Source organism: Littorina saxatilis, linkage group LG12, assembly GCF_037325665.1.
Source record: "Littorina saxatilis isolate snail1 linkage group LG12, US_GU_Lsax_2.0, whole genome shotgun sequence".
NCBI lineage: Eukaryota > Metazoa > Mollusca > Gastropoda > Littorinimorpha > Littorinidae > Littorina > Littorina saxatilis.
The window spans coordinates 73884445-73909678 of record NC_090256.1 but is presented as its reverse complement, the minus strand read 5'-3'; the positions used below and the strand labels follow the sequence as shown (position 1 = coordinate 73909678).

General features: G+C 42.7%; 1 protein-coding gene across 1 annotated transcript; it reads left to right on the top strand.

Annotated features, from left to right (window-relative positions):
- Positions 1–1502: 1502 nt before the first annotated feature.
- LOC138981502 (protein DBF4 homolog A-like) lies at positions 1503–20067 on the top strand. The gene is made up of 8 exons (XM_070354443.1): positions 1503–1843; positions 11197–11339; positions 11612–11803; positions 14170–14226; positions 15189–15246; positions 18809–18882; positions 19494–19506; positions 19919–20067. The coding sequence occupies exons 1-8, from the start codon at positions 1624–1626 to the stop codon at positions 20065–20067; spliced, it is 906 nt and encodes a 301-aa protein (XP_070210544.1). The 5' UTR covers positions 1503–1623.
- The last annotated feature ends 5167 nt before the right edge of the window (positions 20068–25234 follow it).

The window sequence follows — 25234 nt, the reverse complement described above, 5'->3', positions numbered from 1 at the left end:
GAGGGTACTTATTTTCTCCAAAAACCCCCGAAAACCCGAAAACCTCCGAAACCCCCCCAAAACCCCATCTAAACTAACTAAATCTATCTTCAAAGGGAAGTTTTGGACATGCGTGTGAGAAGTCAGTGCCCGATTCATGCCACATGCACCCTTATTTGCCGGATTTTCGACGAAGTCGATGCAACAATTTAAATACAAGGAAGGTAACTCTTGTTACTCGAAAGCACAATTGATGATGTCATGTGATTAGTGCTTCCGCTCCTTCTCAAGTTCTTTCTTCTTTCCGGTAATGCCCACCGTGTCTCAGTTGAGGACTGATCTTCGTAAATCTTTCGCATAAACACGAAAATAAAGCCATGAACGGCGCTGATGGGGTCTATGTCGACCAAAAGAGTGGGATTCCCTGTAGGTGGAGTTCCTGGAGGGTGGAGTTTTTCAATAAAACTTGCAAACCATACTCGAATTTCTAAAAAATATCAAAAAAGATTGAAAAACATCAAATTCTACCGATGTCGCCAAGCATCACGTGACTTTCAGCGATACCAGCGACACGCTACAGGAACTAAATCCTGTGGTATTCCCTGTATAGGACTGGGTGGCCGAGTGGTAACGCACTTGCGCTCGGAAGCGAGACATATCGGCCGGGTTGCGAGTTCGACCCTGGGTCAGGGCGTTAGCAGTTTTCTCCCCCCTTTCCTAACCTAGGTGGTGGGTTCAAGTGCTAGTCTTTTGGATGAGACGAAAAACCGAGGTCCCTTCGTGTACACTACATTGGGGTGTGCACGTTAAAGATCCCACCATTGACAAAAGGGTCTTTCCTGCCAAAATTGTATAGGCATACATAAAAATGTCCACCAAAATACCCGTGTGACTTGGAATAATAGGCCGTGAAAAGTAGGATATGTGCGGAAATGGCTGCGATCTGCTGGCCGATGTGCCAATGCGTGATGTATTGTGTAAAAAAAAAAATCCATCTCACACGGCATAAATAAATCCCTGCGCCTTGAATATGTGCGCGATATAAATTGCATAAAAATTAAAAATTAACAAATAATAAATCCCTGCGCTTAGAACTGTACCCACGGAATACGTGCGATATAAGCCTCATATTGATTGATTGATTGATTGACTGTATACAGGAAATCCCCCTCCAGGAACTCCACCTACAGGGAATCCCACTCTTTTGGTCGACATAGACCCCATCAGCGAAAGTTGCAGATATAAGTCCTGATTTCAAACAAATATGTAACAAAACACGATCTTAGGACGAATTTTCTTAAGTTTTGATGAGGGGTTCAGTTTTTTTGTTTTTTTGTGGAGGTTTTCGGGGGTTTTCGGAGACAAGTAGTACCGCACAAAAAACGACTGGAGAGAGGGAGAGTCTATCGTGCTAGTGCAGTCCCCTTATTTCACAAGGGAACCAAACTTCATCCTACACCGCCTGCTTGTTTGTGGTCGGCGGGCTTTACAAGGGGATCGGCGGGAAGGGGTATTATTGTTGTATGGGAAGGTTATATGCCTTTCTTGTGGTGCTACTTTGGCTTATTTAATGATTAGAACGTGGAATTCATGAAACAGTATGTGAAACCAAAGAGGATTTAAAACTTTCTGGCCGGTAAAAGTATGGGAGAGGGCGAGAGCACCTGCCAAAGACGCGTTTCAAGCAAAGGAAAGAGATTTGTATCAGTTGCTCATTCTTCAGCAGCTTTCAACTTGAATACCTTGTCCCGAAATTTATGTACGTTTTCGTCAAAAAAACAGCTGCATGAGGCAAAGAAATCTCTACTCTGCTACGTTTCCAACATGAACAGAAGCAGGAGAGCATCAGCAAAGCAGAAGAAAGGTAAACATTTGCAACAGAACGTCAACGTGTGAATCCGATTTTCTGATTCTGATACTACTGTGATAGTCAATCAATCAATCAATCAATCAATGAGTCTTATATCGCGCATATTCCGTGGGTACAGTTCTAGGCGCTCTGCAGTAATGCCGTGTGAGATGAAATTTTATACGGCCAGTAGATTGCAGCCATTTCGGCGCATATTTACCTTTCCCGGCCTATTATTCCAAGTCACACGGGTATAGGTAGACAATTATTAACTGTGCCAAAGCAATTTTGCCAGGAAAGACCCTTTTGTCAATCGTGGGATCTTTAACGTGCACACCCAATGTAGTGTACACGGGGGGAGGGTTCGGACACCGAAGAGAGTCTGCACACAAAGTTGACTCTGAAATAAATTTCCGCCGAACCTGGGATCGAACTCACGCTGACAGCGGCCAACTGAATACAAATCCAGCGCGCTACCAACTGAGCTATGTCCCCGCCCCATTTTTTCTGATAGTGATACAGTGGTACTGGTACTGACAGTGGTACTGGTACTGACAGTTCTATGTCCATCAGTGGTACTGGTACTGACAGATGTCCATCATACTAGAAGTTCCCATCCCTGTTCATTGGCTCTATCGACGCCCGTTTTTAACCGCTTGCTTCCCTTTATATAATAAACCATCCATAGATCGTCGTTCTCCCGAACTAACTCCTTAGTATGTCATCGAGAATAGAGGATTTTGGGTATTTTTTATGCATTGACGTCAGCGGTTTTTAGCGATTGATCAATGCCTTTCGTATCAATAATGTCGGTCACGCTTGAAATTATCGCTACTTCATATTGCTTTCCAAACTTATACGAAGTGACCGGGAGCGTAGGGTCAGTTATGAACTGAATTAGCCCCGCACAGTGAAATATAGAGAACAGCAGTTCGGCCTCATCACCTGCCGCACTCAGTATCAGTGCCGCTTTTCTACCCAGCACAGTGAAGGACTGGAACTCTCTACCAGCAGCTGTCGTCGAGGCCCGCACTGTCGACACCTTTGTGTCGCGCGCCTCGCACCATCCCATCAAGTGCCGAAGTAATCACTACTGCTGATTGTGGGCAATAACGGAAAGACAAGACAAGACAGTACACAATACGAACGGAGAGACTCGGAAACTCGAGTCAGTTGTCGCCACGCTCAAGAACTCGAGTGTAATATTTGAAGTTAAAATCTCCCTCGCCTACAGGGCGACAGAAGAGGTCAGTCGGTAACGCGATCGACCATGCGCTAGTCCTTACTTTTGTGGTCCCGGGTTCGATTAGCTTCGACGGCAGTTTTTTTTCTGAACTCGTAATTCTTGTATTTTATTCATTTGGTTTAAACAGTTTTATTCAGTTGCATAAATACAAAGCCGTAATTGAAAATTGTAATTAAGGGAGCACAACAAGATAAACTTATAAATGTGCTCTTAGAAACAAACGAGTAATGTGGCGGACAATATTGTAAATGCATGATATTTAAACAAATGAAAACAAAAACAACAACAACGATAACTATAGCAACAGTGGTACGGAAATCTCACACACACACAACGCACACTTACACACACACACGTGCACACACACACAAAAAACACACACACACACACACGCACACACACACACACACACACACATAGAGACACACACATAGAGACACAGAGGACAATCAGATACAGGGAGAGAGAGAGAGAGAGAGAGATATTGCATCCACTATAGGTCAATTCAATGCTCTAGTAACAAAATGACTAAACATAATATGGTGTTAACAAAAACGTTTGCTGTCTAATATAAATTTCTGAATCTGATAAAACAGCGCTGTGTTTTCAGCCAAGGACTTGTCACTATTACCGTACATAGCACACAAAACAGTAATATTATTATTATCTGGTAGAGTATCAATAGTGGTTGCTCTAACATTCGTGTACAATGGACAGTCAAATAAAAAGTGTTCACAATTTTCAACATGAAAACCACACCTGCAGAAAACATCATTTGTCAAATGTCTTTTAAACATATCTGCATTTAAATCGCTTATCTCTAATCTTAATTTACAATGAATGATTTCTGCTTTTCGAACTTTAGAGTAGACATACGGGGGAATTAGAGGGTCATCTCTGGACAAAAATCTTTTAAAACAACCAATTGAATTCGTTTGTTTTATATGATCAGGTAATTCATTCCATAAAGATGTTGCAGAAGGAAAAAAGGAATGCTTATATAATTCAGTTCTACATCGAAACATTTGCCTATCATATGGTTTGCGTCGGTGGTACGGATTTACTGCTGAAATGAGAGATGGTAAGTAATCAAGTAAGTACACTGGCGCTAGACCATTAACTAATTTAAAATAAACGATCAATTTATGTTTTCTGCGCCGTTCTTGCAGTGTTGTAAAACCTGACTCATTGTAAAGTTTTTGATGGCTTGTTCCACGAACAGCTCCGATAATAGTTCTAATAGCATCTAGGTGCATTTTTTCAAGTTCAACTGCCAACATTGCATTGCAATTATCCCATATTACATCTGCATAGTCAAAATGAGGAAGAATAAAAGCCTTATACATCATTTCTAGTGCCTTGCGACTGAGCCGATATTTATAGGAACGCAAACATGCAACTAAAATACGAGCTTTAACAACTATAGAGTGTACATGATGATTCCATTTACAGTCATTTTGCAGATACACGCCCAAATGTTTATGAACAGTGGTTTCAATTAATATCTCTTCGCCAAATTTTAGCGGCAATGTTTCCGGTTGTCTTCTAGTAGAGACAGTCAATAATTCAGTTTTGGACTGATTAAAATTAACTTTCCAATTTTTTGCCCATTGCATTATCTGTTGTGCATCAGAATTCAAAATTTCAGTGCGTTCAAGTGTATTATCGAGGGACACGTACATACTCGTGTCGTCGGCAAATAATTTAATTATTGATTTAATATCAACAACAATGTCATTAATATAAACAAGAAACAGAAGTGGCCCCAAGACTGACCCTTGAGGGACACCAGAATGAACACAGCGGTAATTTGACATGCAACCTTTCATAACTACAGCTTGAGTTCTATCAGACAAATAATCTTTAATCCATTCTAATAACATATCTCTTATACCTATTGCGTATAATTTATAAATCAGACCACGATGCCATACTCTATCGAACGCTTTGGAAATATTTTATTCATTTGCTTCATTCCAAACGTTTTGGATTATGAAATGAATAGAAATGTAAAAAAAAGTTGCATACTTATTGAGTACTTCCGGAATTACCTATTCATTTTTACATTTAGTCAAGTTTTGACTAAATGTTTTAACATAGTGGGGGAATCGAGACGAGGGTCGTGGTGTATGTGTGTGCGTGTGTATGTGTAGAGCGATTCAGACTAAACTACTGGACCGATTTTTATGAAATTTGACATGAGAGTTCCTGGGAATGATATCCCCGGACTTTTTTTTTCATTTTTTCGATGAATGCCTTTGATGACGCCATATCCGGCTTTTTGTAAAAGTTGAGGCGGCACTGTCACACCCTCATTTTTCAATCAAATTGATTGAAATTTTGGCAAAGCAATCTTCGACGAAGGCCGGACTTTGGTATTGCATTTCAGCTTGGAGGCTTAAAAATTAATTAATGACTTTGGTCATTAACACTTTCGCGACGGGAGGTGACTATATTAGTAATAGCGCTGCAACGCCCACGGACGGGAAGTGACTATTTTAGTATTAGACATACAAGGTACACGACTCGTGATTGCTTCCCGGTTTTTGAAGCTTGCAGTAAATTGAGTTGTTTCCCTTGACACACTTGGTGTGCTCTCCGCCATGTGCAAATTAGAGAAGATTTGAGTGGTTTTTTCGAACAAAAAAAATGAATCGAAGGCGAGCCTTGTCACGGGAGGAGATTCTCCGGATGTTGGATCTTGAGGACCCTGTAGATCATGATTCCGACGTGTTGTTTTCGCCTCAAGAAAGCGATAATAGCAGTGATATTGAGGAAGAAACAGTCCCGTTGTTGCTGCTAGTATGAGTCGGCAAACTACACGTGTTAGGGTGGTACTGCATGAATCTTCGAATGTGTAGTTGCAAGGGGGGCGTGGAAGCACTGATAACAATGGATGGCTGGAGCCTAATCCTTTTGGAAATGTTCATAGGTGTACAGTTGGGACTTTGTTGTGAAAATGTGACTTATATTCAATATGGATTACCTAGACATCATTTGGTGAGTGTCACAGTTTTGTTTCATTTGAGTCAGGATGCTGTGAGTGAATGCGGGATTTGCTTGTTTTTTTCTTTGTACTGTCTCCTTATTTCTGTGTAGAATTTTAACAATATTTCAGCTAATTCATAGGTTTTACACCTTGTTTGGTTATAAAATTATTTATAATACTTTCTGTTAGAAAATAACTTTTAAAAAAGCAGTGGAAAAGAAAACACACACAAAAAAACGTTAACAAACACAAATTATCCCCCTTTCACCCCCCCTTTGCTAAAACAAATCACGTGACAAACTTATAAATAGCACGACTGAACTCGGCATCCATGTTTTAATTAGTACACAAAATTTGGTGGTGATTGGACTTAATTCAAGCTTGCTAGACAGATTTCTTTACAGTTACTGTTTTTTGGGAAGTTTCTTGGTGGCAAGCTTGGGCAGGCAGGACGTTAACGCCGTGGCAATGCTAGTCACAATAGTGTTAAAAATCGGAATCTTGTAATTAAAATTATTTTTTTATTAAACGATCCAAAAATAATTTCACCTTATTCTTCGTCATTTTCTGATTCCAAAAACATATACATATGTTATATTTGGATTACAAACAAGCTCTGAAAATATAAAATATAAAAATTATGATTAAAATTAAATTTTCGAAATCGATTTAAAAACAATTTCATCTTATTCCTTGTTCATTCCTGATTCCAAAAACATATAGATATGATATGTTTGGATTAAAAACACGTTCAGAAAGTTAACAAGTCGCGTAAGGCGAAAATACAATATTTAGTCAAGTAGCTGTCGAACTCACAGAATGAAACTGAACGCAATGCCATTTTACTCGTAGCATCGTCAGTCCACCGCTCATGGCAAAGGCAGTGAAATTGACAAGAAGAGCGGGGTAGTAGTTGCGCTGGGAAGGATAGCACGCTTTTCTGTACCTCTCTTTGTTTTAACTTTCTGAGCGTGTTTTTAATCCAAACATATCATATCTATATGTTTTTGGAATCAGGAACCGACAAGGAATAAGATGAAAGTGTTTTTAAATTGATTTGGACAATTTAATTTTGATAATAATTTTTATATATTTAATTTTCAGAGCTTGTTTTTAATCCGAATATAACATATTTATATGTTTTTGGAATCAGCAAATGATGGAGAATAAGATAAACGTAAATTTGGATCGTTTTATAAATTTTTATTTTTTTTTTACAATTTTCCGATTTTTAATGACCAAAGTCATTAATTAATTTTTAAGCCACCAAGCTGAAATGCAATACCGAACCCCGGGCTTCGTCGAAGATTACTTGACCAAAATTTGAACCAATTTGGTTGAAAAATGAGGGCGTGACAGTGCCGCCTCAACTTTCACGAAAAGCCGGATATGACGTCATCAAAGACATTTATCAAAAAAATGAAAAAAAACGTTCGGGGATTTCATACCCAGGAACTCTCATGTCAAATTTCATAAAGATCGGTCCAGTAGTTTAGTCTGAATCGCTCTACACAGACACACAGACACACAGACACACGCACATACACCACGACCCTCGTTTCGATTCCCCCTCGATGTTAAAATATTTAGTCAAAACATAAAAAGAATAGAGATATAGAAAAGCGTGCTATCCTCAGCGCAACCGCTACCGCGCTTTTCTGGATTGTTAATTTCACTGCCTTTGCCACGAGCGGTGGACAGACGATGCTACGAGTGTACAGTCTTGCGGAAAAAATGCAATGCGTTCAGTTTCATTCTGTGAGTTCGACTGAGCTTGACTAAATGTTGTATTTTCGCCTTACGCGACTTTTATTTTTTTATTTTTTTTAGTAACCGTGACATCGGCTTTGGTGAAAATGGATTGCCCTATAGGCAACACCGCGACTACATGTAATGATGATATCAAGAAAACGTACAAAACACAAATACGAACGGGGAAAACGACGAGTCAACAAATGCTCGATTCGAAAACTCGGGCACATGACAGTTATGTTGGCAGTTCAAGTCTTAGTTTTCACGCCTCGCTTGTGTAAGCCTCGTGGCGCGGTGGTAAGACGTTTGCCTCCCATGCCGGTGGTCTCGTTCGAGTCCCCTAACTACTTTTTTAAGTCATGATTTTAAACTTTTTTTCTTCTTTTATGAACTCTATGTACTTGAGACAGTGACAAAAGGTCAGGTGTCATGTCTACTGTCCCGAATGACACACGATTGCTGACATTTCACCATTGCCAAAAGAATAAACAAATAAGAAATAGGTAGAAAATGAATGTGAAAACTGACTTTGATTGTTGATCAGTATTTTCTATACCACTAACAAATAATCTACTTACACATAGCTGTTTGGCAAATGTATGTTGCATGGGACACACTGACATGAAAGTGGAAGATGTTTTTCCCTCTAGAGAAACTACATATCAAGTTACACTTTTTGTGCTCTTCCATTCCAGTTGGCAATCAATTGTTAACGCATGTTATTAGAAAAAATAGAACGAAAACAGATTAGATAGAATGAAAAATGTACTGGTGATGTCATTTGGGACATACTGACATGAAAACGTCACCTTTTGTCATTGTCTCACTTGTATGTTATTCTTTTTGATTTATCCCAAAGGTTTTTAGTCGTGTATTGAAAATCAAATATAATGTGTGAGTGCCCTTGAACAGCTTTCCCACAATCCCGTATTCTATTTTTAGTACGGGATATCCCAAAGGAAAGGTCAAAGGGCATATGTATCACTGCGTGTTTCCTGCTGGTAATACTAGATACTTACGTCTATTACTTCTGGTACTGACCGATAGCTTACAGTTACTAGATCACAAGTTCAGATAATTGAGTGCATTCTGATCAACAAGCCGAAGAAACAATCATAATCAGGGATGTTGCTACAAATTCATACCTATAGGACAAATGTCCTGAGTTCTTCAGCATCAATAGGACATTTGACCGCTTTCAGAAAGTTTAATAGGACATTATGAATTTGCGCCAAACAGCTGATAACATTCCATGGAATTGTTCCAAAGTCATGCGCCCACACACACACGCACACACACACACACCCACGCGCGCGCGCTGTAGAACACACACATAATATAGTAAATACATTAACACAGTGTGCGTATAATGTTGTATTTGTTTTGTTTCAAAGAAACCACAAAAAAGAAACCAACATGAACAACTTCAGAGCCGCTGGAGTTGTCTCCCGTACTCCTGTAGCATGCACTGATCTATTCTAAAAATAATCCACTATTTTTAGATCAGTGCGCTGCACCGAGACGGTTATAAATACCCAAACGGCGCATACCCCAAACGGTTCGGGAATTCCCGACAAAAGAAAAGATCCGCACGCGGCACTGGCAACTTCAGTGTCAGCTGAACACGAGAGCGTTCGGTCTTTTAGAAGATTTGTATCTTGAAATGAAAATTAACGAATATCGCGCTGTCTAAAGGAATGCAGTACATATCGGACAATGACCACGCTCAGGCTAAAACGATAGGACATCTGACCGACATGCGGCAATGTGAATCGGACATTTGAGGATTTTCATCAATAAATGTCCGATGTCCAACGCCTAACGACATCCCTGCATAATAATGTAACCTGTGCAGAAAGATACATGCACATGCTGGTCCTTGTCTTTTCATTGAACTTTGAGTTTGAAAGAGTTTGGATGGGCGGTTCATGGAACTGCTAGTGGTGGATCAAAGCATTAGCAGTTAGGACCAACAAATCTTCACTCCTCATTGGTCACTGTCAGTGGCAGTACGATACATGTATGATCGTGGACTGGGTGGCCGAGTGGTAACGCACTTGCGCTCGGAATCGAGAGGTTGCGTGTTCGACTCTGGGTCAGGCCGCTATTTTCTCCCCCCTTTCCTAACCTAGGTGGTGGGTTCAAGTGCTAGTCTTTCGGATGAGACGAAAAACCGAGGTCCCTTCGTGTACACTATATTGGGTGTGCACGTTAAAGATCCCACGATTGACAAAAGGGTCTTTCCTGGCAAAATTGTATAGGCATAGATAAAAATGTCCATCAAAATACCCGTGTGACTTGGAATAAAGGCCGTGAAAGGTAAAGTTTCGCCTAACAGGCTTGAGGTTTGCTGGTCGATGTGAATGCGTTATATATTGTGTGTAAAAAAAATGTTTGTTTGTCTGTCTGTCAGAAATTAGTATGTAAAGCGCGGAGAGCACAGTTAATTGTGGTTCGCGCTATATAAGCTCACCATAATAAAAATAATGATGTACAGATCATACACTGGTGTGGTGTACAGATTACAGAAGCATGCATGCACACACAGAAACATGTTTGCATACACATGTCAATTGACAAACAATGATACTCGTGTATGTTGTACAGATGCAGCTTGCAAGCACATTGCACAGGGTTCAACCTGGGACTGGGAGAAGAACGTAGTGGCTCAGGAACCAACAACTGAACAAGACAGTGTAGAGACAAAGTGTTGCTGTCTGGCATCTGCAGGGTTTCATTTACTAGTGCGCCCTGCGCCATTGGCGCATTAAATCTGAAAATGTCACATCACAATTCCCTTCAGTGCGTCAAAGGGCGCATTGAGATAATGTACCACTGCGCCACAAAATGTACACTTTACATCGGATTACACACACCCACACGCACATACAGAGATAACACAATATAGCGGCTACTTCTCAGACGACACTTTATTGCACCATTTTGCATCTTTGGTCAAAGCGCTACTTGCCTTCGACTATGTCCCATCGGAATTTGGTAGAGGGGGACAAATGTCCCATTGCCTTTTTCTCCCAGGCTAAACCCTGCATCTGCCTCGAGAGTCCGAGAAAAATGTCCCTCTTTCTTTTTGCTGCGATGCCCGCAGAACCCCTCCGTACGGTGGTGCTCTCACACACCTCGTACGTAGGCTGAAGATGGTTACGGAGCCCTAGTCTCCGGAACTTGCAGTCACTAACAAGTTTCAAATTGAAAATCTATCTATAGGTCTTTCTTTTTTGTCTAGTCTGACTGTTAGTCACTTAGTGCTACCGCCGTAGTGTAGTGGTTAGTGCTTGGGACCATGAGCTGAGAGGCCGGTAAAGGTTCCATACGCGATGCCAGCTTTAAATAAAATGTCATCTGTCTCTTGTCTCTTTGCAGCTGTGCAGCAAGAGAGTGGACGTGAGAAAGATGGTGGGAAAAGCGGCAGAAAGCTGGCACTGTCAGGAAAAGTTGTGTACCTGGATATTAAGGACTCCCGCCAAGCCCAGTCCATTGGAAACAAATTGAAGAAACTTGGAGCTGTGAGTATGACGTCTTTCAGTTTAGACTCGGGGGAAGGAGAGGCACAGGAAGTCCATAACCTTTTGGTCTTCGTGGAGGAAGATTGTAATTAAACCTCTTTTTATTGTCGAGACCACCAAATCTAGAGAGTAAAAAAAATCATGTTTTAAAAGAGGGGATGTCCTAAAATGTTAAAGAAGAGGGAGGGGGTAGATGAAAATACTTGCATAATTTATGTGTATGTACATGAATCATGATTGTGTCTCAATGTGTGGCTTGTATATGTCTGCAGGTGGTTGAAACATTCCTCAGCAAGGATCTCAACTATGTCATCTCTTCAACCCCACCGTCAAGGTCAAATTCTCAGCCGAAAGGTCACTGTGACGGTCTGGGACCGGAGAGTCCATCGTTCGCCAACACACCCAGTCCCTACAGCTCCGTCCCTTCTCCGACTTACACAAATGTTGGGGGCAAGATTGTGCCTGTAGGTCTATTTTCTATGGTGTTTTTTTCTTTTCACACTTTGCTTTTTGTCCCTGTTCGAGTTTCTACACAGTGGAACTCCCCTGAAAGCGATGTATGGCTGCCTAAATGGCAGGGTAAATTCAGTCATACACGTAAAAACTCACTCATGCTAAAAACACAAGTGTACGTGAGACTTTTCTCCCGAATCATCTTTCCGCTCATATGAATGATTTGTAGCCTTGCATCGCTAAACTTGACCACGATCGTTGAGGTGTTCGTACAGGCACCTCTCTTTGCGTACTTTCGCTTCGCTATCCTTCTCGCCAACTCACAGCTGCGAGATGAACAGGCGGGCTTCCGGCAGAACAGATCCTGCACAGACCAGATTGCAACACTTCGCATCATAGTCGAGCAGTCCCTAGAATGGAAGTCACCGCTGTATATCAATTTCGTCGACTATGAGAAAGCTTTCGACAGCGTGGATAGAGAAACCCTCTGGAAGCTCCTCAGGCACTACGGTATCCCAGCCAAGATAGCCAACCTGATCAGGAATTCTTACCACGGCATGTCCTGCAGAGTCATCCATGGAGGGCAGCTCACAGACAGATTTCAAGTGCGCACAGGAGTTCGACAGGGATGTTTGTTATCCCCCTTTCTCTTTATACTTGTGATCGACTGGCTCATGAAAGAATCCACCAACAACCGAAGGAATGGAATCCAGTGGACTCTATGGAGCCAACTTGATGACCTGGATTTCGCCGACGACCTCGCACTCCTTTCCCATAACCAACAACAAATGCAAGAAAAGACAGACATTCTGACTGCCACATCGTCACAAGTGGGCCTCAATATCCACAAGGACAAGACCAAGATCTTGAAGATCAACACCACCAGTAAAGAGCCCATCACCCTAAGTGGAAGTCCCCTTGAAGAAGTGCAGTCCTTCACATACCTTGGCAGCATTATCGACCAGCAGGGAGGCACAGATGCAGACGTCAAGGCAAGGATCGGCAAAGCAAGGGCCGCCTTCATCCAGCTCAAGAACATCTGGAACTCCAGACAACTGTCTCTAACCACGAAAATCCGACTGTTCAACTCTAACGTAAAGTCGGTGTTACTATACGGAGCAGAGACCTGGAGAACGACCAAGACCACCATCAGAAAAGTCCAGACCTTCATCAACAGCTGCCTCAGGAGGGTCCTCAAGATCCGCTGGCCCGAAACCATCAGCAATGCCGACCTTTGGGAAAGGACCTGCCAACTTCCGGCAGAAGAACTAATCAGGAAAAGGAGATGGGGATGGATTGGACACACCCTCCGCAAACCATCAACCAACATCACCAGACAAGCGCTGAGGTGGAACCCCCAGGGCAAGCGAAAGAGAGGCCGTCCAAGAAACACCTGGCGACGCGACCTGGAGGCCGACACCAGAAAGATGGGCTACACCTGGAGTCAGATAGAAAAGATGGCCCAGGACAGAGGACTCTGGAGAGCTGTTGTTGGCGGCCCATACCCTGACAGGAGTGACGGGCATTGAATGAATTGAATGAATCCTTCTTGCCATCTCGATAACACCGAGTCATTATCCTTGACGATACGCAGGATTTGCGAATTCCCGACTCCCAAGGAAGTCGCCGCGGATTGCCACTTCGCTCGATTAATGATTACTTTATTTCTTCTCGCGATAGTTGGAGGAGCGAGAGCCGCCATGTTGTGTTTTCGTCTACTCGAAATATGCGCAAAAGTCGTAAATCATCCCAGAAAGCTCGGTCGTAAGTCGCGTTTTGGGTCATTATCCTTGACGATACACAAGATTTGCATCTTCCCGACTTCTAAGGAAGTCGCCGCGGATTGCCACTTCGCTCGATTAGCGATCTATCGTGCGCGAGATTCCGTTTATTTTTCGTCTCGCGATAGTTCGAGGAGCGAGAGCAGCCATGTATTGTTTTCGTCTGCTCGACTAAAAGTGCCCGAAAGTCGTAATTCATCCCCAAAAGCTCGGTCGTAAGTCGCGTTTTGGGGTGAGTCGTTCACTGGGGGTTCATTATATAGTAGAATGCATCCGTGGTAGCAAAATCGGTCGTAAAAAGGGGGTGGTCGTAAACGGGGGGGTCGCTAAGGGGGAGTTCTACTGTATATATATATATATATATATATATCAGTTGCTGAGTAATAGTTCTGATTATGAGCAGTTCACAAATCATGTTTGATTACTGTTCAATTACGAAACTGAAAGTGATTTTGTTTAAAAACGAGATGGGTCAGTCACCCATGCCTAATTTTGCTTCTTTTCTTAACAATTTTGTTAATTCCTTGTTTGTGTTACTTTGAGCATACATGCTTCATGTTACTTTGTGTTGTAACTTTGGAACAAATTCTGTCCAGGTCACCAGAGGACAGGCTATGTTACAGATTGCCCGTTCTCGCACCCGCAGTCCAAGTGTAAGTGTTTCATATTTATTCACATGTTAAATGCTCAATACTGTGGTTTCATCCTGCAGTGATTATTGGTTGTGTTGTTTAAAGGATTAATTCAGCGTAATAAGCATTTAGATGTAGGTTGCTATGAAGTCATCTTATCATGTTTGTAGAACTTAGAGGAGGCAGTAACAGTTTTGTATGTGTTGGTGCAGGGGTTAGCCTGGAATAAAAAGACAATGGGACATTTGTCCCCCTCAACCAAATTCTGATGGGACATTACATTGTCGCAGGCAAAACGCACAAAGCAGGCTAGGCGGTCCGAAAATGCTTTTGTCGAAAGATGTAAAATAATGCTATTTGGTGCCATATGATATGAGAATTTGCCAGTGTATCCGAATAGTGTGTGTGTGTGTTTCGATCGATATCGCTTCTGTTGACAGTTTCCACAGATAGTTCGCAGGATTGGTTGAATACTAATGAATTACATTTTATAAGCAAATCACAGCGCATTTACAAAACTCGCAACTTGCTCAGCTTGGCGCACGTTTTTGCTTCTGTCATTCCGAATATTGTACTCCCGTGAAAAGTGTGCATTGGGTGGCGCAGTGGTACGTAATCTCAGTGCGCCCTTTGGCGCACTGAAGGGAATTCCAATGGGACATGTTGTGATGTTAATTGTTATGCGCCAATTAAACCCTGTTGGTGTCTCTCTGTCACTTGTTTGTAAGTTTTTTGTTTTTTTATTGTTTCAAATAAGACTTTATGACGATCTCCTGAATTAGCCCTGTAAACCACATTCAGATAATAAAGTTGAATTGTATGAGGTTTGTTGTCACACCGACTGAATCTCAAGAATTTTACTCTTTTCTTTTGATGTGACATCGCTTTTGCAGGGCTATTTTTTTAATTTGTTTAGATTATCAACAAAGTTATAACATATTAGTGTTATCGAAACAACTTGTTTTTGTTTTGATGGTGAACAGCCCAGCAGTGTTGTAGCCAGTGCAGAGAAGCTGGGGATCAAGATAATCTCCATTGAAGGTGAGCTGAAAAGGTGTTACTGTCTGTGAAATAGTGTGTTCGGTCACAATGAAACCCCCTGCATGAATTGGGTATTACAAAGGAGCTAGTAGTGAAATAGAGGTTTATTTGCAGAGGTTTTGTATATGAGAAAGTGAGGGAAGGGGAAGCAGACCTGTTTACCCATACGATTTCGCCGTATTTTGTACGCAAAGTTGCCAAGAATACGACCAATACGCTTGGAGAGAAAAAAATACGACGAACGTAAAACAAATCAAGTTTGATCGTGATGACTAAATAGACGAAGGAGAAGAAGAAATCGAAAGTAGGTTGCCAAACCTGTTCTCGCGATAAGCCCAGTGGATACAATCCAGCTTTGCCGATTGGTCAATGTGTGAGACGTGATATGACGAGATTTTATCTGCTGCCATTGTTGTCGTCGACTCCAGAACGTTGAAGCGAAGCGAAAAGCAGTGAAACACCTGAAAGTTACACTTCTGGAAACGGACAATGTTATTGCTGCCCTTGAAGCAATAGCTCATTAACGTTTCTTGTGAGTTGCAAAATACGCTCAATATTTTGAAAATACGCTGTATCTTGGTGAAAAGTACACCAAGTCAAAGTGTGGGTAAACAGGTCTGGGGAAGTCATCTGGGGAGGTTTCGGGGCAGGGTGGGAGCTGATCAAAACGGGTTCAGCTTTACTAGATCTTTCTAACCACAGTGAGCGACCAGGGGGATTTCAGAAAAAAATATATATATGCATGTATGAGACTCTTAGTTCATGTGACATATTGGCTGTGTCCATGCTGTTTTGCAAGCTTAAACCTTCCAATTCCATCTGCATTGAGTTTAAAATATTTCTGATAAGGAAAAAAATACCTGTGAGATTTGAGTTTTCAGCATACCATCAGACAGTTTCGTTAGCAAATCAAATTACACTCATAGTTTCAGTTTCTTCGGATAAAATACACTGTAAGTAAACTGGTTGTGACTTGTATACATGATTGGCTGCCGCCTACACCACAGTGAAAAAAGAGATTTTTTGGTTCCCTGGTCATTTTTGTTTTCTTTCTGATTTTGGATATTGAACCTTTTCTGGTCACGCTGATGCATGTATCTTACATACAAAATATCAATAAACGGTCTAAACGGCCAAATAAAAAATGTTTGTGTCTGCATATCTGGAAAATAAAATCACAAAACAGAAAAAAGTTGTGGCTGTTTTAGGGTTGATAACGCTCTTTGGGTACCGCGAACAGCGGTCATGTTTGCATGCCTGAAGCAGGCATGGGAATTGTCCGCCGAAAGGCAAATTTCCGCCGAATTTTTTTTTTTGTTCCGCCAAAAACGCAAAAGTGTCTGGCGTGCATCCCATGCCCCGAAGTGCTGCCAAATCCATGTTGCTTCAAGCAAGGCCATGGAGCAGGAAGCTGCCAAGGTGTTGTGGGGTTGGTCAATCAGGATGCACGACTTTCGCTACACCGAGATGTTGTAGGACGGGGACTTCTCTGCCTTCAAAGCTGTGGTGGAGCTGGACCCATACCCCGGTGTGCAGGGCGAGAAGTTGGACTGCATCAACCATGCCCACATGTGCATGGGTATTGCCCTTAGGAAACTGGCCAAGGATGAGCGACTTGGTGGCAAGGGTGTGGGGCGCCTCACGGAGGGAACATGCGACAGCCTTCAGAACTTCTACAGGGGGGCCATCGTCAACAACCTGGACAACATCGACAAGATGCGGTCATCCGTGTGGTCCGCCCTCTACCACTGCATGTGCAGACTTGCTAGTGACTTAACCCCCTTCGTGTGTACACGCAAGCACAAGACCAAGTGCGCACGGAAAAGATCCTGTACCGTAAAATCCCTAGCAAACGCCCCCTCCGCACAGATTTTGGGTAAAAGTAGGGGGTGGGCGTTTGCTAGGTATACACCCCTTTGCAAGATAAAGTGTCATCACATTTTCACGGAAAAAAAAGGTGATACAACCATGTAATTTATGCAATCTTAATGAAAAATAAACACACCGTTTGTGTACACAGATACAGATCAACGTTCTGTGATAGAAAAAAAGAACAAAAGTGACCTTGATTCTTCTAATTCTCACAAACACATTTTGTTCTCTTGTTTGGAGATCTGTCCCCCGTTTCTTACAGGCGAGATTGGCGAATGGGGCGAGGAAGTACTGTTTCTTGGGCAACTCTCGCCGCGAGGGACGCTAGGATTCTTGCCTCGAACGCTAGGTAGCTTTGGGCTTGCTCGCTTGGCGAGAAAACAGGGCGGCCACCCTGTGGTTGGCTGTTTACCGACCAGTGCAGACGACCTTTTCGGTATAAACCAATGGTGTTTAATTCTTACGTAGCTAGCCATCAAACGGTTTTTATACACACTCTTGCCTCCTAGCCCCGCGAGCGGCTAGCGGAAAGAATATCTCGCCTGAAAGAAACACGCGTCAGGTAGGGTTGATTATCGTGGGCTCATGGCAGTCCTTCAAAGTCACTCAAGAAAAGACGTCACTGAACGACGTCACTTAAAGACATGACGTAATGTTATCCTCACCCCCCACCCCCTGAAAAAAAGGCGCACCATCGAATAGTGTGCACAAATCGTAGATAAAGGAGGCAACATTAAAAAACAATTTTTTTTAAACCGGGGTGTGCGTTTGCTAGGTAGTGACCCCTCTGCAAAACTTTTGCCCAAAAGTGGGGGGTGGGCGTTTGCTAGGGATTTTACGGTAATCCATGTCAGAGTTCGGTGGGTTATACTTATAGAAACACAAAAATACCCAGCTCGCCTCCCCCGAAATCGGCGTATGCTGCCTGAATGGCGAGGTAAAAACGGTCATACACGTAAAAATCCACTTGTGCTAAAAACATGAATGAACGTGGGAGTCTAAGCCCATGAACGAAGAAGAACGAACTATACATGATTCAAATAGTTTACTTGGTAAAGGTTTACACATAATGACAATCTTGGACTTGGGTGGCCGAGGGGTAACGCACTTGCGCTCGGAAGCGAGAGGTTGCGAGTTCGACCCTGGGTCAGGGCATAAGCAATTTTCTCCCCCCTTTCCTAACCTAGGTGGTGGGTTCAAGTGCTAGTCTTTCGGATGAGACGAAAAACCGAGGTCCCTTCGTGTACACTACATTGGGGGTGTGCACGTTAAAGATCCCACGATTGACAAAAGGGTCTTTCCTGGCAAAATTGTATAGGCATAGATAAAAATGTCCACCAAAATACCCGTGTGACTTGGAATAATAGGCCGTGAAAAGTAGGATATGCGCCGAAATGGCTGCGATCTGCTGGCCGATGTGAATGCGTGATCATGTGTATTGTGTAAAAAAATTCCATCTCACACGGCATAAATAAATCCCTGCGCCTTGAATATGTGCGAGATATAAATTGCATAAAATAAGAATAAAAAAATAGATCCCTGCGCTTAGAACTGTACCCACGGAATACGCGCGATATAAGCCTCATATTGATTGATTGATTATGTGTGTGATTTTGTTAAACTGTGTTTACTTTGTTGATGTGAAGGTTGTTTTATTAAAACCCTTGACTTTGTTTTCTGAATTGTTCAGGAGCAGAAAAGTGGCTGAACAAAGAATTAAACAAGTTAGGACATTCAGAGGCAGACGATGCAGCAGAACAACAGGTGTGTTTTTCAGTTTGTGTCAGAAGTAGGAAGGAAGACATGAAGAATATACAGTCAAACCTGCCCTCGAGACTACCTCTCCATGAAGACCACCTGCCCATAAAGACCACCTGCCCATAAAGACCACCTGCCCATAAAGACCACCCGACGGTTTTTACGACTATATAAATCACCTGTCTAAAGAGACCACCTGTCCAAAGAGACCAATTTTGCTCAGTCCCTTGGGTGGTCTCTTTAGACAGCAGGCATGGGAATTGTCCGCCAAAAGGCAAATTTCCGCCAAAAAAATTAATGGGGGAGGCAAAAATGGTTCTAAAAACTGAAAATAATGGCAAACTTGGAGCTAAGATGACACCAAATTACACCAGTTGGGTTCTTTGGAGAAAAAAAAATTCCGCCCAAAATGCCCCCAATTAACCCCCCTAGCAGGGCTAGGCGCTTTGCGCCGTCGACTTTGCTATTACTTACAAATGTTCAGCCTTTTTTACTTTTTTCAATTCCCATGCCTGAGACAGGTTCGACCGTAGTTCCAGGTGCTGTTGCATTTGCTTGAAACAGGGGTGGCATGTACGTGGTTGGAGATCATTTGAATTTTTATTGTTTAACTACAGTGGTACCTGCGATGTGAGGCTCCTCTGGTGGGAGGACACCTCCCATCAAAGGACACCTCCCATAAAAGGACACCTTGTGTTGACCCTTGGTCTTCATCTATCATCTTTACCAAAATATGCCTGTTATGACAGACAACCTGCAATATAAGGACGCTTGTTGCTGGTCCCGAAGGTGTCCTTTCACACCAGGTACCACTCTACTTCAGTACATACGTTCTCTGTTTGTCAGTCTGCATGTGCAAGAACAATGTGTATATGTGTTGTTTTTTAAAGTAAGATGAAGTTGTTGATGTTGTTCAGAGGGCTAGGTAAAGGAATTACAATCTGTCAAGGAGCTACGGAAATGTTAAAAGGGAAAATAAGGATGAAACTGGCATCTTTTACCAGATGTCTCTGGTTTAATTTATTTTTCCTAATCATAAAAGGTACCTCTATTAACAACACTGTGGAATGTCCTCGTCTCCTGCAAGTGCCCCCCGCACAGCACACACCTCCCCCCACTGCACCTAAAGCACCCATTTTGCTGGTGAAAGGGCTTCTGGTGAACACCATTGTTGCTACTAGTGCATTGTGAAGAGGCGCGCCCCACGCAAGGAGCACCCACAAAAGACGAAGACACACCACACTGCTGCGGTTGATCTTCATGTCTCTGCTGCTGCTGTTGGTCATCAGGTTCTTATTGCTGCTGCTGTTGGTCATCAGGTTTTTGTTGCTGCTGCTGTTGCTCATCAGCGTCAAGTTGCTGCTGCTGTTGGTCATCAGGTTCTTGCTGCTGCTGCTGTTGTTCATCAGGTTCTTGTTGATGTTGGTAATTAGGTTCTTGTTGCTGCTGCTGCTGTGGATCCTCATGTTGCTTCTGCTGTGGATCGTCATGTTGCTGCTGCTGCTGTTGTAGGTCACCAGGTTGTTGTTGCTGGTGCTGGTGATCATCGGGTTGTTGCTGGTTCTGCTGTTTTGATGGCATTTTGCTGGGCATTAGAATACGCCTGAGATTTCTACAGTTACGTTCACCTACTATTGGCGGCTGGGGGACTGCTTTTTGCATTCTGCTGCTTGAGTGTAGGATGGGCAAATAGTATTTGAGCCACTGGGACAGAGGTGGGTTTGCAGGGTTGTGGGTAATGATGATGGGCACACGGTCTGTCTGTTGTCGTTCTTTGTAGTTTAGTGTGTTTTTTCTGGGTATCGCTGCTACTTTTTTGATGGCTTCTTCCAATAAAGGCTTCGGATAGCCTCTTTTTGAGAGCTTTTCTTTCAGTTCTTGTGATCTCTTTTGGAAATTTTCTTCGGAAGAGCAGATTCGTCTGATCCGCAGGCACTGGCTGTAGGGGATGGACCTTGTACAATGTCTTGGATGGCAGCTATTGAATGGCAGACACATGTTGGCATCTGTGGGTTTGGTGTGAAGATCGGTGACGATGGAGTTGTCGGCGATGCTGAGGTTCACGTCCAGGTATGGGATGTTGCGTGCACCGTAGTTGGCTGTGAACTTTATGGATGGGTGCAGCGTGTTAATCCACTTCAGAAACAGGTTCAGTTGTTCTTCTCCGTGAAACCACAGCATCGCCACATCATCAATGAATCTTTTCCAACATGTGTTGTGGATGGTCCATGGTGAGTTTTTCAAAATTCTTTCCTCTATCCAGGCCATGAAAATGTTAGCTATTGTGGGTGCCATAGGTGTTCCCATTGCTGTCCCGAACTTCTGTTTGTAGATTTCGCCGTCAAACTGGAACACGTTGTTTTGGAGGACATGTTCAATGATCGGGACCAGTAGATCAAGCGGTGGTGACTGAGGTGCTGCGTCGTACTGGTTCAACGCTGCCTTCAAAAGTGCTCAAAAACTGGTTCAAAAGTGCGGGGGGCACTTGCAGGAGACGAGGACATTCCACAGTGTTGTTAATAGAGGTACACACAATATCAGAACTTTCATGTCCTGTGACACAACCAACTTGGTTTACCTAATTGACTGTGGCAAATGCAAAAAATGTCAGTATGTCGGCGAAACTGGACAGACACTTAAAAAACGTTTCTATGGCCACAGGCACAACATCAAACACTACAAAGATCATGCAGGACACACGGACAGTACATCAAAATATACACGAGAAGATACAATGGTCGCTAAACATTTTAATCTCCCTGGACATACACTAGCAGACATGCAATGCACAGCCATAGAAAAAATCCATGCAGAAGACATTGCTTTGAGAAAAAGAAGAGAAAGGTTCTGGAGACATCAGCTGCAGACCAATTTCCCTGACGGACTTAATGTGTTTGACTAATTGACTGTTGCTGCCCTCTGTATTTGTTATTGCGAGGCTGTTCGCGGATATAATGTTTGGATATTTTTCTATAATTATCCCTTTGTTGTTCGCAGCAGAGTACACAACGTCTTTTGACGCTATCAACAAGATAAACAGTGTCCTATGGCTATAAACTTATCAGCCTTGTAACATGTTAGCTCCCTGGATCACATTCAACACCTGGAAGTATGTGTGTGTGTGCGTGTGGAAGTGAGTGTGCTCAAGTGTATGTGCTTGCAAACATATGAAGTTTTACTGCTTACTTTAGAGAGAGAGAGAGAGAGAGAGAGAGAGAACAATAGCAAATTTGCACGTGTTTTATCTATTTTTAGAATGACGTCATTTGTATTCTTACGTAATTTCCTTTCTGTTTTTACGTCATCGTTTGTTTTGATTCCATTACTGAAGAAGGAGTTTTTACTCCGAAATATTTATTTCATTTTGGTGTTTGGGTGTTATTTTTTATTCTTAATCATAAAAGGTAAGAGGTTTTCAGTTGGCAGATTTGTTGGTTTGATGTTTAATGTTGTGTTGTTGAATTACTTCACCATTTTGCAACCAGTGCTGTCTGCTTTCAGAGCTTGTCTAAAAAGAAGAAGGCTGGCTTCATCAAATGTGAGTTGTAGTCTTCTTAATGTGAGTTGTAGTCTTCTTAATGTGAGTTGTAGTCTTCTTAATGTGCAGACATGGGATTCTTCCGTAAATTTACGGAATTCCGTAAATTTTTAGGCTCCAGGGATCATTCTTGAGATTCGTGCAAATCCGCTGAGAAAATTTGGGGGTATATGTAGGTATAGACCCAAGTTTTTTGGCCGGTCCGCTTGAACGGTTGGTTCCTAAAACGGTCAGACTGTTGCTGGTCAATCCGTATGGGAACGCGCTCTTTGTCTCCTACAGTCACCGTTTCAACGTAGCTATCGGGGATTCAGTATAAGCATACCGTATGAGAATGATTCGGCGCCATTTTTACATCGCTTCGAGCCACCTGCCAAAATGATGAGGAAGCTAAAGCGAGACGAAACCGTTCTAGCCCGGGAAATTGACCAGCAGAAGTACAAGAAAAATCTCTGGAGATTCGACTGGCTCGATGAAGTTGTATCATTGAGCTGGAAAGACGAGAAAGGCCAGAAGACACAAGACGTGAAAGTTGGCGATGCTTTTGCTAAAATCAACTTGCCGTGGACTCTGACAAACTATTTTCTACTCATGGAAAACAGTTCTGCTTTAATTCAAGGTGAGGTAAAAAAAAAAAAACCAATTTTCTTTCATATTATGTTTCCCTGCTGTTTGAATTGTTGTTATTGCGCTCGGAAGCGAGAGGTTGCGTGTTCAGGCCTGGGTCAGGCCGCAATTTTCTCCCCCCTTTCCTAACCTAGGTGGTGGGTTCAAGTGCTAGTCTTTCGGATGAGACGAAAAACCGAGGTCCCTTCGTGTACACTACATTGGGGTGTGCACGTTAAAGATCCCACGATTGACAAAAGGGTCTTTCCTGGCAAAATTGTATAGGCATAGATAAAAATGTCCATCAAATACCCGTGGGACTTGGAATAAAGTTTAAAAAAATCCATCTCACACGGCATTACGTCTCAGGAAACATGAATACACGCATGCAGGGGAGAAAAAAAAATATATGGGTAGCGCTGTATGTATGGGAGCTCGCTTTCCCCGGGGAGAAAGCAGCCCGAATTTCCATGAGGGTAACCTAACTGGACTGTAAATCTTATCCAATCCAATATAGAAGCTCTATGATTAAGCTGAAATATGCATTTCAGGGCCATTTTTGTGTGTCTAAAACACTAAAAACCTTCAGCTTCTGGGGGCGAAGCCCCCAGACCCCGACCAGGGGCGTTGCCCCTGGACCCTACTGGGGGCCTTCTGCGGCCCCCAGACCCCCACCTTCTTTTTCCTTAATTATCACTTTTTCTGAATCCCATGTCTGAATGTGAGTTGTAGTCTTCTTAATGTGAGTTGTAGTCTTCTTAATGTGAGTTGTAGTCTTCTTAATGTGAGTTGTAGTCTTCTTAATGTGAGTTGTAGTCTTCTTAATGTGATTGAAGCAGGTTGACAGACAAAAGATTCTCCGTTGTGGATCAACTTCCCACCAAGGAATCAGGAATTCCTGATTTGAATGCCTATTTCCTGGTGCTGGTAAATTTTCTGAATGTTCACATTGTCTTTGGTAAGAAGCAGTTGTGTGTGCAAGTGTCTGTTCTCCACATGTATACAAACACACACACACACAATGGCACACACACATGTATACACACACACACACACAAATGTATATGATCCTAACTTCTGTGTGGATACAACAGTTTTATTTAATTTATTTTTTCCAACAGGCAAGAAGCTGCAGCATCCTTACCTCAAGGTGGAAGCCACCAACCATCACTATCGCCCCTTTTACCTGGAGTTGCCCAACTGGCCGCACATCAATGTCGACACACCTGCCGCCACCTGTCCCTTCGACGGCAAAGGTGTGGCTTCAGTTCAGCGGTCAGGGCGTGGTGACAGGGATGGACTTGCCTCCATCGGACATTGCCAGACGCCTGGTACCCAGTCCGCTTCTCACAGACGGTAGGGCTTACGAAACTTGCGACTTGTGAATGTCTTGTTTTGTCCAAAATTAAATGTTCCCTTAACTAACTTTCTTGTTTTTTGATCGTGGGAATACCTGTTTTTTCTTTTTATGTATGTTTTCGTGGAAATTTGAGGATGTGTGTCTCTGTCTCAATTGGTTTCACTTTTATTTCATACTTTGTTGTTTGTTTTTATAGAGACAGTGTGTGAGATTGAACTTTGAAATTAAAGATTGACTCATTTAGATTACTACAAGCCTTTCTCCTTTAGTAGCTATCTGAATTTGCAGATGTTTATATTCCCTTCTGGCTTCTTTCTCTCTTTCAACAATTTAAAAACAAAATGTGATTGAGGGGTGGGTCCAATGGTTGGTTAGTTGGTTGTTTTATTTTTGCATCAGTCAGAGTTAAAGTGGTTGTTGATAATAAACAGTGACGGGTGCTGTGGCGGGGTGGTAAGACGTCGGCCTCTTAATCGGAAGGTCGAGGGTTCGAATCCCGGCCGCGGCCGCCTGGTGGGTTAAGTGTGGAGATTTTTCCGATCTCCCAGGTCAACTTATGTGCAGACCTGCTAGTGGCTTATCCCCCTTCGTGTGTACACGCAAGCACAAGACCAAGTGCGCACGGAAAAGATCCTGTAATCCATGTCAGAGTTCAGTGGGTTATAGAAACACGAAAATACCCAGCATGCTTCCTCCGAAAGCAGCGTATGGCTGCCTGAATGGCGGGGTAAAAACGGTCATACACGTAAAATTCCACTCGTGCCAAAACACGAGTGTACGTGGGAGTTTCAGCCCACGAACGCAGAAGAAGAAGAAGGAGCTAATAAGCAGTGAAAAAGCTACATGTATAACTA